This window comes from Zootoca vivipara, chromosome 15 (assembly GCF_965207765.1).
Source record: "Zootoca vivipara chromosome 15, rZooViv2.hap1.1, whole genome shotgun sequence".
Taxonomy (NCBI): domain Eukaryota; kingdom Metazoa; phylum Chordata; class Lepidosauria; order Squamata; family Lacertidae; genus Zootoca; species Zootoca vivipara.
The window spans coordinates 36,336,365-36,350,019 of record NC_142598.1 but is presented as its reverse complement, the minus strand read 5'-3'; the positions used below and the strand labels follow the sequence as shown (position 1 = coordinate 36,350,019).

At 45.7% G+C, this 13,655-nt stretch overlaps 1 protein-coding gene across 2 annotated transcripts in view; it reads left to right on the top strand.

Moving 5' to 3' along the window:
• Window positions 1-13,655, top strand: part of TEK (TEK receptor tyrosine kinase) — a 54,276-nt gene that overhangs the window by 37,623 nt on the left and 2,998 nt on the right. For both annotated transcript variants that reach the window (XM_088659071.1, XM_035141051.3), the window contains exons 13-20: window positions 163-459; window positions 2,973-3,139; window positions 4,125-4,335; window positions 5,414-5,524; window positions 8,396-8,586; window positions 9,785-9,898; window positions 10,513-10,583; window positions 12,548-12,588. In XM_088659071.1, the coding sequence (XP_088515197.1) occupies window positions 163-459; window positions 2,973-3,139; window positions 4,125-4,335; window positions 5,414-5,524; window positions 8,396-8,586; window positions 9,785-9,898; window positions 10,513-10,583; window positions 12,548-12,588 (1,203 nt within the window). The remainder of the gene's footprint in view (window positions 1-162; window positions 460-2,972; window positions 3,140-4,124; window positions 4,336-5,413; window positions 5,525-8,395; window positions 8,587-9,784; window positions 9,899-10,512; window positions 10,584-12,547; window positions 12,589-13,655) is intronic.

Sequence of the window (13,655 nt, the reverse complement as noted above, 5' to 3'; positions counted from 1 at the left end):
CAAGGGAGACTGCATGCTTGTTTTTGTCTACATAGTCCACCCACAATGCAGAGCTATTGCATTTTTCTTTTATTTTTTGATGAAAACAACTCCACATGACTTTTCTTAGCGAGTGCGCAGAGTGATGCGAAACAGAAGCTAATACATTTGTTTCTTTGCTAGAACGTCCCCCTGCACCTGATAACTTCACAATTATAAATGTCACTGACTCCTCGGCCGTCATCTCTTGGTCGACTGCGGTTGGGCATTCCATCTCCTCCATCATTCTCAGCTACAAAGGCCGTGGCAAGACGGAGCACAACCACATCGATGTCACCATCAAAAACACAACAGTTACCCAGTACCACCTCAAGGGTCTTGAATCAAACACTGAATATGTGGTTCAGATAAGGGCACAGAACAACGTTGGACCAAGTGATAATCTTTCGGCTGAACTGAAAACTCTCCCAGAAATGAAAGGTTAGATCTTGCAGAGACTAGAGCATTTCGTGTACCAAGCAAGCATATGCAAGTTTATTCCAAATGAATTGAGTCCCAGCAAAAGCTGCAAAATGCATGCTGTGTGGTTGATAGGATTTCCATGATGATGCTTTAACTGCAGTTGTTTTGCCATTTGTGTGTATGTGGCTTATGTATAATTTGTGCTTACAGTGGTACCTCGGTTTATGAACACAATTGGTTCCGGAAGCCTGTTCATAAAATGAAGCGTTCATAAACTGAAGCGAACTTTCCCATTGAAAGTAATGGAAAGTGAATTAATCTGTTCCAGATGGGTCCGCGGTGTTCGTAAACCAAAAATTCGTAAACCAAGGTGTTCATAAACTGAGGTTCCACTGTATGTGGCTTATGCATAATTAGGAAATTATAGATCCTAATTTCCCGCGAGCAGAACTTCACTCCTGAGAATACAGGAGGTATTTTTTTATACAGTGGTACCTCGGGTTACAGACCCTTCAGGTTACAGACGCTTCAGGTTACGGACTCCGCTAACCCAGAAATAGTACCTCAGGTTAAGAACTTGGGATGAGAACAGAAATCGCATGGTGGTGGCGTGGCGGCGGCAGCGGGAGGCCCCATTAGCTAAAGTGATACCTCAGGTTAAGAACAGTTTCAGGTTAAGAACGGACCTCCAGAACGAATTAAGTTCTTAACCCGAGGTACCACTGTAAAACTTTGCTTCCCATGGCCTGCAGTTATGCTCTCAGTAGCAATGCTTTCTAAAAGGGACGCGGGTGGCGCTGTAGTGTAAACCACAGAGCCTAGGGCTTGCTGATCAGAAGGTCGGCGGTTTGAATCCCTGTGACGGGGTGAGCTCCCGTAGCTCGGTCCCAGCTCCTGCCAACCTAGTAGTTCGAAAGCACGTCAAAGTGCAAGTAGATAAATAGGTACCGCTCCAGTGGGAAGGTAAACAGCGTTTCTGTGCGCTGCTCTGGGTTTTGCCAGAAGTGGTTTAGTCCTGCTGGCCACATGACCCGGAAGCTGTCTGCGGATAAACGCCGGCTCCCTTGGCCAGTAAAGCGAGATGAGCGCCGCAACCCCAGAATCGTCCACGACTGGACCTAATGGTCAGGGGTCCCGTTACCTTTATCAATGCTTTCTAGAGCAGGCAATTGGAAATAGAATATTGTGAGTCAAGGCCCCACCCCACCCTCACCCCGCTTTGTGATGAAATAAGACGCATAGGCACAAGTATTTTAGGTTAATGGGCTAAAAAAGGCCACAACTTTTTTGGTTACAGAATGTGAGTGGTGTTGGCTTAGGCACTGGATCCGAACAGACTATACTTGACTCCTGCCCGCTCTGCAGGGAGTCACACAAGTGTTAACCACCTGTAGGGGAAGCCTGTTGATGCAAATCCACTGGGAGCTTTCCCCTAGAGTCAGCGGAGGGTCGTGCCATGGCCCTAGCCACCACCTGGGCATCAGGCAGGAACCACGACTGCCGGATTCCTTTAACAGAATACCCTTCAACCTCCCCTCCAACACACAGCCCATTTTCCAATGCCTAACCTTACAAAGTTTTGATGATAGTTACAGGTAGGTAGCCATGTTGGTCTGAGTCGAAGCAAAATAAAAAAATTCCTTCAGTAGCACCTTAAAGACCAACTAAGTTTTTATTTTGGTATGAGCTTTCGTGTGCATGCACACTTCGTCAGATACACTGAAACAGAACCCACCAAACCCTTATGTGTATTCAGAGGGTGGGGGGGGGGTGATGGGAATGGGTGATGGGCTGATGGGAGTGGTAGAAAGAAGATGTCAGTTTGTACCTGTGCAAGTTTCTTGGTGAGCTTGATGGACTTCCATTTGCTACGAGATAGGTGAAAAATCAAGTGGCTGGTGCCAATCTGTCAAGTGGAATAATTCCTACCAGGGCCCTTGGACAGGCGACCAACCGAGGTCCATACCAAGGTCAGGTGCTGAAGCAAAACCTAGAGGGAGGGAGGGCGGGTGATCCAAGGAAGCAGGAACCAAACAAGGAAGAGCTCGAGGGCCCACAGCCGTTTAAATGCGGCTAAACCACGCCCCTCAGCCAGCTGGATTGGCTGGCTGGGGGGCATGACACGAGCCCAGGACTCCAGTGATGCAGGGGACACAGCCACACACCTGTATGAGCGCGGAAAGCAATTCCTGCTCACAATCCCTCCCCTCTAGGAAGAGGAGAGGCTTTCTCAACACTGGGTACAAGGACAGGGAGGAGGAAACACAAGTTAAAGCACTACAGGAAAACTATGCTGTCAGGGTGAATGCGCTGTTAGGACCCACTTCTGCCAAAATCCAGAGAACCTAAAGTCCATTGAAGCATGTGAGTGAGTCCCTCTGGTTTCATAAAGGCATCTAGCTTTATTTAGCTTGCTCCAATTTCCCTCTGCCTTTGTTTTTTTTAGCCTGTAAAATTTGGGTTCTAGTATTTGTCGATGAGGTGCTGAATTCAACTTGTTTTGCTTTATTATTTTATTTTAATGCCTATAGTTCCCACAGTTCCATTTGAGTCCAAAGGAGGGAGAATGCTACTGATTGCTATCTTGGGCTCTGCAGGGATGACCTGCCTGACGATTCTGCTGGCCTTTTTCATCATGCTGCAGCTAAAGCGTGCAAATTTCCAGCGGCGAATGGCCCAGGCCTTTCAAAACGTGGTGGTAAGTCCCTTGGTTTTCCTTGAGGATAAAGAGTACCCCTTTGAAATTGGGACACAGGTGGCACTGTGGGTTAAACCACAGAGCCTAGGACTTGCTGATCAGAAGGTTGGTGGTTCGAATCCCTGCGACGGGGTGAACTTCTGTTGTTCGGTCCCTGCTCCTGCCAACCTAGCAGTTTGAAAGCACGCCAAAGTGCAAGTAGATAAATAGGTACCACTCCAAGCAGGAAGGTAAACGGCATTTCCGTGCGCTGCTCTGGTTCGCCAGAAGCGGCTTTGTCATGCTGGCCACGTGACCCAGTTGCGGCGAGATGAGCGCCGCAACCCCAGAGTCGGTCGTGACTGGACCTAATGGTAAGGGGTCCCTTTACCTTTACCTTTACCCCTTTCAAATACAGTTTGATGGGCGTTTCCCATTTAAAATTGGTTAATCTTAAAGGTGTCACACAGGACTGTTAACAAGGGACTTCCAAAATGGTAAATGATTATTCCCCTCCCCTAAACATTCCTGTATCAAAATTGGTTTTGCTTGTAGCTTACTTAAAGCCTTGATTGTGAACTTACATGGTGATACTTTACAAAAACCAAACCCACCAAAAGATCACCAAATGGATGGGCTGCGCCCAGTAAAGGAGGGATTATACCATTTCATGCAGATATAATAAAACTAACCAGATAGAACAGGATTATTTCCCTACTTGCATTCCTGCAATGCAGGTTCGTATTCCCCCTGGAAAATCTGTGCCTACTTTCCTTTGGTCAGTTAAATTGACTATATATTTATGGGTGCTTTTAAGCCAAGGAAAACCTATTCTGCTGCACACCGTGTTGTCTTTTAACTCATTTTAGAGAAACTTCATCTTCACAGAACAACACCACATCTCATGACAAGATTACATAAATATGCTTTTAATACATTCCGTTCTGAGTTGTTATCTTCTTCTGTACCAACCACTAAATAGTGTTTGCCTAACTTTCCCCCCCAGAGAGATGAGCCAGCTGTACAATTCAATTCAGGAACTCTTACTCTGAGCCGGAAAGCCAAAAATAGCCCAGAACCCACGATCTACCCAGTTCTAGAGTGGAATGACATCAAATTTCAGGATGTGATTGGAGAAGGCAACTTCGGCCAAGTTCTCAAAGCACGAATCAAGAAGGATGGCTTGCGAATGGATGCAGCCATTAAAAGGATGAAGGGTGAGTCTTTGCGGGAGCCTCTTAAGGCAGCAAATCTGTAGGAGAGATTTGCAGGTTGATAATACCTGGCCTCGAATCATGGTCTTTTAAATGTTGGCTTAACGGACTAACCGCATTATATGCAAAAGCATGTAACAGAGCCTGGATGCACTTATTTTTTAAAAAGTAGGAATGAGCAGAGAAGCAGTAGGGTCAGGATCTGCTTTTGTTTTTGTTTTTATATGACAGTTTATTAATTTTCCAAAAAGATAACATCAAAAATAAACATAAAACAACAATATATAAAGAAAAAGAAAAAAACGAAAAGAAATAACCATCATAATCAAAAAATTTAAACCATAATTTTTGCTTGACTTCCATCCCCCCCTTAGTTTCATTGTTTAATGCTTGTTCATGCAAGTCCTTATAACCTTTTAATAATCCATTTTAGACCTTGTTAAAACAAGTGAGTTTTTAAAAGTTATACTAATGTAAAAATCTATACACAAACCTTAAAAAGTGGGCATTAAACCCTTACCCCATTTTTTATTATTCAAAGTCCTCTTTCTGTCTTTAGGGTCAGGATCTGCTTTACCATTTCCCTTTGGGGATATTGTTTGACACAGCGGGCTCACCAACAGCTGAAAACCCGCATTTTCCAAATATGTTTTGTCCATCGTTAATGGGAAAGCAAATTTAAACTTAAGGAAAATCAACATGCCACCCACCCAGCAGGAACATCCTATGGTTCTCCCCCCTCCAAAAAAAATGGAAGGTGCAAGTAACATACAAGGAGGATCAAGGGAGAGGGTGAATGAGCCCAGCGTCAAACAATTCTTATCCCACACTTTCTAGCAAATCTTCCCCATCACTTTCCTTACTGTAGGAAGTCCACTTGGGGAGGGGGGTATTGAGCAAGAGGGCCAACCTGAACTTCCGGGCATGTGACCAAATCTCATCTGGAAGCACATTAAAAAAAAAAATTATTATGATGTATGGTTTTATGGGCTAAAGCCCATTTCATCAGGTGCATTAATTAAACATGTGGTAAACATCGTAGGAGTAACTGTTGCACAGCACTATCTTTTTTCATTTGCAGAATATGCCTCCAAGGATGATCACAGAGATTTTGCTGGGGAACTGGAAGTACTTTGTAAACTTGGACAACATCCGAACATCATAAACCTTTTGGGAGCATGCGAACACCGAGGTACAATGCTTTTCTTTTTCAATTTTGTGAAGAGTTTTCAACATACAAGACAATAAAAACCCAACTAGTTTAGAATTCATTTTAAAAATACAGAAAAAGAAGTAGGATAAAAGAGGGAAAGAGAAAGGGAAGAAAAGGGGGGAAATAAATAAATAAATCAACAACAACAATGTGAGGTGTGTGTGTGTGTGTGTGTACAGTATACAGTATCACAATTATATCTTAATTTTCAATCTACATTCTGAATCTTCCCAGCTCTCACCTGCTACAATGCTTTTCTGTAGGTGTTTGTTTTCAAGTTCTGTGGCTACATTTGTTGTAAAACATATTCAAACCAAGATCAGCTGGAATTTGTGCACAGGTAAACATGTTGCACAATTTTTAAACACAAAAAGACGCGCGTGCACGCACACACACACACACACACACACACACACACACACACAAAATGAATCCTATATAATAATGTCCATGTTGTCCCTGCGTCCAGATGTCCCGTGTGTCCCTGAGGTACTGCGCATGTGCCCCAGGGATACAGGGATTGGACAGCAGAGACTGCCCGCGCGCACTCTCCCCCCCCCTCTGCCTCCTCCAACCGCCGCTCCCGCCGGGGTGGAGGCCGGCGAAGGCCTCCTCACAACCCTCCCTGGCCGTGAGGAGCGGCGGTTGGAGGAGGCGGGGGGGGGAGAGTGCGCGCGTCCTTCCTGTCGGCGGCTGGGGGAGAGGAAGGAAGGAGGAGAAAGCGCCGCTTTCTCCTCCTCCGTTCCTGTCCCCCTGCCGCCGACAGCAAGGACGGGTCCCAGGGTTCGGAGAAGCGCTGCGCAAGCGCTTCTCCGAACCATGGGATGTCTGCTTCCTGTCGGCGGCTGCGGGAGAGGAACGGAGGAGGAGAAAGCAGCGCTTTCTCCTCCTTCGTTCCTGTCCCCCTGCCGCCGATAGCAAGGACAGGTCCCAGGGTTCAGAGAAGCGCTGTGCAAGCGCTTCTCCGAACTCTGGGATGTCTGCTTCCTGTCGGTGGCTGCAGGAGAGGAACGGAGGAGGAGAAAGCAGCGCTTTCTCCTCCTTCGTTCCTGTCCCCCTGCCGCTGACAGCAAGGACAGGTCCCAGGGTTCGAAGAAGCGCTGCGCAAGCGCTTCTCCGAACCCTGGGAGTTCTGCTTCCTGTCGGCGGCTGCGGGAGAGGAACGGAGGAGGAGAAAGCAGCGCTTTCTCCTCCTCCGTTCCTGTCCCCCTGCCGCCGACAACAATGACAGGTCCCAGGGTTCGGAGAAGCGCTGTGCAAGCGCTTCTCCGAACCCTGGGAGGTGTCCTTGCTGTCGGCGGCTGCGGGAGAGGAACGGAGGAGGAGAAAGCAGCGCTTTCTCCTCCTCCGTTCCTGTCCCCTTGCCGCCGACAGCAATGACAGATCCCAGGGTTCGGAGAAGCGCTGCGCAAGCGCTTCTCCGAACCCCAGGATGTTCTAGAGCCCGTTATTGAACGGGCTGAAATACACTAGTATATATATATTCATTCCTGTTTGATGATGTGCTTCAGTCACCATATACACACAGGCAGCTATTTGAAAACTGAGTTGTTTGAAAATCAAGGTACCATTGTATTGGAAACACCGAAGGCAAGAGAAGTTGTGGACAGAATGTTGTTGTTGTTTAGTCGTTTAGTCGTGTCCGACTCTTCATGACCCCATGGACCAGAGCACGCCAGGCACTCCTGTCTTCCACTGCCTCCCGCAGTTTGGTCAAACTCATGTTCGTAGCTTCGAGAACACTGTCCAACCATCTCATCCTCTGTTGTCCCCTTCTCCTTGTGCCCTCCATCTTTCCCAACATCAGGGTCTTTTCCAGGGAGTCTTCTCTTCTCATGAGGTGGCCAAAGTATTGGAGCCTCAGCTTCAGGATCTGTCCTTCCAGTGTGCACTCGGGGCTGATTTCCTTCTGAATGGATAGGTTTGATCTTCTTGCACTCCATGGGACTCTCAAGAGTCTCCTCCAGCATCATAATTCAAAAGCATCAATTCTTCGGCGATCAGCCTTCTTTATGGTCCAGCTCTCACTTCCATACATCACTACTGGGAAAACCATAGCTTTAACTATACGGACCTTTATCGGCAAGGTGATGTCTCTGCTTTTTAAGATGCTGTCTAGGTTTGTCATTGCTTTTCTCCCAAGAAGCAGGCGTCTTTTAATTTCGTGACTGCTGTCACCATCTGCAGTGATCAAGGAGCCCAAGAAAGTAAAATCTCTCACTGCCTCCATTTCTTCCCCTTCTATTTGCCAGGAGGTGATGGGACCAGTGGCCATGATCTTGGTTTTTTTGATGTTGAGCTTCAGACCATATTTTGCGCTCTCCTCTTTCACCCTCATTAAAAGGTTCTTTAATTCCTCTTCACTTTCTGCCATCAAGGTTGTGTCATGTGCATATCTGAGGTTGTTGATATTTCTTCCGGCAATCTTAATTCCGGTTTGGGATTCATCTAGTCCAGCCTTTCGCATGATGAATTCTGCATATAAGTTAAATAAGCAGGGAGACAATATACAACCTTGTCGTACTCCTTTCCCAATTTTGAACCAATCAGTTGTTCCATATCCAGTTCTAACTGTAGCTTCTTGTCCCACATAAAGATGAGGTGATCAGGCACTCCCATTTCTTTAAGAAATGGACAGAATAGGATTTGCATTAGAGCCTTGCATCCTGCAGGGATAGCATAGAGAGATCTGACAAACTTTGGTCAGCTTCATTTGGGGCTGGGGTGAGGAGGGGGCAAATGCTCTGGGGCCCCCAGACCCTTCAAGAACCCCTGCCCCCAGGACTTCTAAATTTGGAAGGCCAACATTTTTTGCCCAGGCTCTCTGAACTCCTTGCTGTTTTACGCCAGGGTACCTCTACCTCGCTATTGAATATGCTCCCCACGGAAACCTGCTAGACTTCTTGCGGAAGAGCAGGGTCTTAGAGACCGACCCGGCCTTTGCCATTGCCAACAGCACAGCCTCCACACTCTCCTCGCAGCAGCTACTGCACTTTGCAGCGGATGTGGCCCGAGGGATGGACTACCTAAGTCAAAAACAGGTAGGCTGTTTTGTTTCATTTTGCTAATACAAGTTATTTACTGAGTCTGCCACCAGGGTTGGCCCCCATCCTGTGTAATACAGGATTGGTCCCGTATTTCAATGTAAAAATGCTATCGTTGAATCGATATAGGAATCAATACAGGATACAGTTTTGCTGAGTCTCCCTCTGTCTCTCTCCAACACCCTCCATACCCTCCAACACTTTGAAGCCAAAATCCAGGACACCATCTTGCTGGGCGCCATCTTGCCGTTTTTTTGTCACGAGAGCACGGTGCCCATTTTCGTTGCGATTTTCCACCATGCTCCCCGCACTAAAAAAATAAGTGCTTTTTCACGCACAGCACCCACAAATGTGAGATTGGGGGCACTGTGTGAAATCACATGCAGGGAGGGGGAAGCACTTTGGGGGGCGGGGAATTGCGCCACGAAATCGCGTGAGATCATGGGAACCCATATGGCCACCGTGCTCTGTCCTGTCCTCCATTCTGTCCTGTATTTTGCCAGACCAAAGGTAGCAACCCTATCAGCGACAGGGGTGGGGAAGTCTGTTGACCTACTTCCTAGGTGCAGTAATGCTGTGGGGCAGTGCCACCTCCCGCCAGAGCCCTCCAACGGGAACTGCTTGGCCGGTGGAGTCCTGGCTCCCCTCTGACGGCCAGGGAGATCGAATACTGCCTGCCTGCCTAATTGGCCAATCACACGCAGGCATATGAATTGTAACCTGGAGGAAGGGAGGACCTGTTGAGCCTGCAAGCTTTACTCAAGTCTGCTCCCCCTACAACAGGCATAGGCAAACTCAGCCCTCCAGATGTTTTTGGGACTACAACTCCCATCATCCCTAGCTAACAGGACCAGTGGCCAGGGATGATGGGAATTGTAGTCTCAATACATCTGGAGGGCCGAGTTTGCCTATGCCTGCCCTACAACAACCGCACCTCTCATCATCCTTGGACCATTGTCCAAGCTGTCTTGGGCTGGTGGCAGTTGGAGTTCAGCAATATTTGGAGGGCAATATTCGGAGGGCTATAGGTTCTGCGACCTAATAATTACCAGCCAAACGCCCATGGAGTATGCACAGTGCTTAAGTTGCAATAAGCCTTTGCAATGTGTGATGCAAAGGCATCGGAAAGATAGGACAAACCTTTTCTATTTTGGGAAGGGAGAGAGAAAAGCAACAATGTTTTTGTTTCCTTTAGTTTATCCACCGGGATCTGGCAGCAAGGAACATCTTGGTTGGAGAAAACTACGTTGCAAAAATAGCAGATTTTGGACTGTCTAGAGGCCAAGAGGTTTATGTTAAAAAGACAATGGTAAGAAAGACCAAAATTGATTTGTCAGCTATGTTTCTTGTGGAGAGGTAACAACTGCCCTTTGATATTACCTGTAAAAAAAAATGAAATTCCTCTTCAGAAGCTGCAGAAATTAAAAATGGAGCTTCTCACAACATCTAAGAGGACAAAGGCCGCAGTCCTATTGAAACCACCGGGACTTAACCCTAAAGTCTAATTATTTAGGACCTGGACATTAGACAGCTTAAGGGGGAAGTTTTCAGCTTTTGTTATTTGTAGATTTCACCCATTAAGAGTTGGAAAACCAGCTGCTACAAGGGACAAAAACTGAGATGAGTTTTGCGTTTCCGTAAACCTCAGAGTTCATCAGTCCAGGAGCAAGATCAAAGTGCAAAACCTCATAATGTACAGATTAGAAAACCTTCGCCAGTGCCACTCTAGATGCATCTCAACAAACAAACAAACAACAAACATGGGGGAAGTATCCATCAATTTAAGGGCTGGGAGCCAGTCTGCAAAGAGGTCTAACTATAGAAATGAAGGGGAAAGCCATTCTGGGTTAGGGGACTCTGGTAATGCATCAGAACAGAACTGTTGTGAGAGGCTGTAACACCATTCTCAACTCATTGTTTTAGGGAAGGCTTCCAGTGCGATGGATGGCGATTGAGTCCCTAAATTACAGCGTGTATACCTCAAACAGTGATGTGTAAGTGACTCTGTTTATGTAGTTTCTGACTCTGTGATGCTGGGATTTAAAGTGACCTTCAGTAATGCAGACGCATTGGAAAGGTGGGATAAAAACTCATAAGTAGATTTGTAACGATACTGAGCTTTCTCTTTACTATAGGCCATTTCCCTGTAGTTAAGTCACACGCAGAAAAGAGGCAGGTAATAAGAACAAGAGGATAAATGGAGAAAAGAACATCAGGCGGGCCCTGCTGGGTCAGGATAATGACCCAGACGCTTCTGAGAAACCCACAAGCAGGACCTGAGCACAAGAGCTCTCGCCTCTCCTACAGTTTGCAGCAACTGGGATTCAGAAGGATCAGTGCCTCTGACTTTGGAGGCAGAAAAATCATGACTTGTGGCCGCTGATAGGCTTATCTTCCATCAAGATGCCTCCTCTGGAAGCAAGTCCCCTAGTTTAACTATGTACCATGTGAATAATTGCTTTCTTGTACCTGGCCCTGAATCTTCCAACGTTCAGCTTCTTATATCGCATTATAATCTGCCTTCCATGGAATTCAAAATTGCAATGCAATAGAACACTTTTTTTTAAAAAAAAATCAATATAGATATTTAATGTGGACATGCCTCAGGCCACCTTATTGAAGCTCGTGGACCACTGGCAGCCCACGGGCCACAGTTTGGGAAGCCTTGTGTTAGAGGTTTTAAGCAGAGTCTGGTTGACGGGTCTATCTGAGATGCTGTAGCAATGGATTTTCTCCATTAGTGGGTTAGAGGACCCTTGATGGACAGGTCCTGCCCTGGTCTAGCATACGATGCAAATGGGAACATGTATTCCAATGGTCACCTGGACATTCCATTGACTTGGCTGGGACCAACTGCCATTGGGCTCCTCCTCTAGGATAGCATACAATGTTTGTCAACCCTCAAGCAGACAAGATTAGACAGCCAATGCCATCCCAATGGTTTTCAGAGAAGTAAAGGTAAAGGTAAAGAGACCCCTGACCATTAGGTCCAGTCGTGACCGACTCTGGGGTTGCACGCTCATCTCACATTATTGGCCGAGGGAGCCGGCGTATAGCTTCCAGGTCATGTGGCCAGCATGACAAAGCCGCTTCTGGCAAACCAGAGCAGCACATGGAAACACTGTTTACCTTCCCACTGTAGCGGTTCCTATTTATCTACTTGCATTTTGACGTGTTTTCGAACTGCTAGGTTGGCAGGAGCTGGGACCAAGCAATGGGAGCTCACCCCGTTACAGGGATTCGAACCGCCGACCTTCTGATCAGCAAGCCCTAGGCTCAGTGGTTTAACCACAGCGCCACCTGGGTCCCTTTTCAGAGCAGTAGTTGAGCCTAAAATGCCATGCAAGGTCTCTGTATCAGCATGTTTAGAGCAAGACAAAGGTTTTACATTTTAAGTAGTGATTGTTTGATTGCATTCTTTTATTTCTATTACTTCTGCTTCATTTCTTTTAAAATAGATGTGTTCATGCCAGTTTAACTGGAAAAAAACCAACTTATTTTTAAGCACATGGAGGTTTATTTCTGGTTTTGTATTTCGTTGTCTTCTTCATAATAAAAATAGGGAAGGGGGAGGCAAAATGAATATTTTTTGTAATGGCGCAAGTATCTTGGACCTGATTTTAGATATAATAATTGTAGGTGTGTGCCTGTTTATCTAGCACTAGATATTTTATAATACCCAGTCCTTCTAAATACAGTGGTACCTTGGTTTACAACCCTAATCCGTTCTGGAGGTCCGTTTGTAACCAAAACAGGTTGTAATTCAAGGTGTGCTTTCACCAATGGGGCCTCCCCAAAATTTTTTGTTAGTAATAAAAAAATTATGGGTTGTAATCCAAAAAAAGGTTGCAAACCGGGATGTGCACTTTCGGGTTTGACGTGTTTGTAATGCAAAACGTATGCAAACCAAGGTACCACTGTACAATTGTTACAGCTTTTCTTTTTATTCTTTTTATAGGTGGTCATATGGCGTGCTATTATGGGAAATAGTTAGCTTAGGTAAGTATGGTAATGTGTGTGCGTTTAGCATTATAATTTTTGTTAAAAATATGAGAACAGCATAGCTGGATCAGACCAAGGGTCCATTTTGTCCATTGCTGTTATTTCTTAGTTTATATCCAGCAACTATTCTTTAAAGATACACTGCCTTTGAACATGGAGGATCAAGTTAGCTAGAATCGCTCAGTGGCATTGATTGACCTCTTCACTATGAAAGCCAGCAGGTCTTGGTATGTTTGAAAGGGTGAAACTTTATCGTGCCAAAATGCAAGAAGCCTCAACTGTACTGGCATCCTGCTAGCTTTTGAAGATACACCTGTTTAGACGGGAACTCCTTGGATCGCTCTACCTGAGTCTCTCCTGTTTTAATTGCTGTGTTGTTTGTTTTAATTATGGACTTTCATAATGTTTGTGTAATTGGTTTTCATACTTGTAAGCTACTAGGAAGTGGCACCCACCCTGTGGAACGCCCACCCACCAGAGGTCAAAGAGAACAACAATTACCAGACCTTTAGAAGGCATCTCAAGGCAGCCCTGTTTAGGGAAGCTTTTAATGTTTGATGGATTTCTGTATTTTAATGTTTTGTTGGAAGCCGCCCAGAGTGGCTGGGGGAACCCAGCCAGATGGCGGGGTATAAATATATTATTATTATTATTATTATTATTATTATTATTATTATTAGTCTGTGAGCACTACATAAATTCTTAATAATACAGCTAAAGGCCTTTGTGAGAGCTCTCAGCCATATACGATTGACAAAGTATAATATGCAATGACAAAATTATACAAATCAGTCATAATTCAAATCCATCAAACTTCAGTACCATCACCACCTCTGGGGGCAAGGAGTTCTGTAAGCAGATTATGTATTGTGCAAAGTGTTTTATTTGCTCAGTCCTGAAGCTACTGGGTGGCCCTGATTGGCTTAACCCACAACTACATATAGTATTTTTACCAAATACTTGCAAGCCTTCATACATGGCTGCTGGGCTTGGTGCAACAGTTGTTTAGACCTTGCCTAGACTAATTACCTGTCATGGATTCACTGCTGATAATACCACATTGG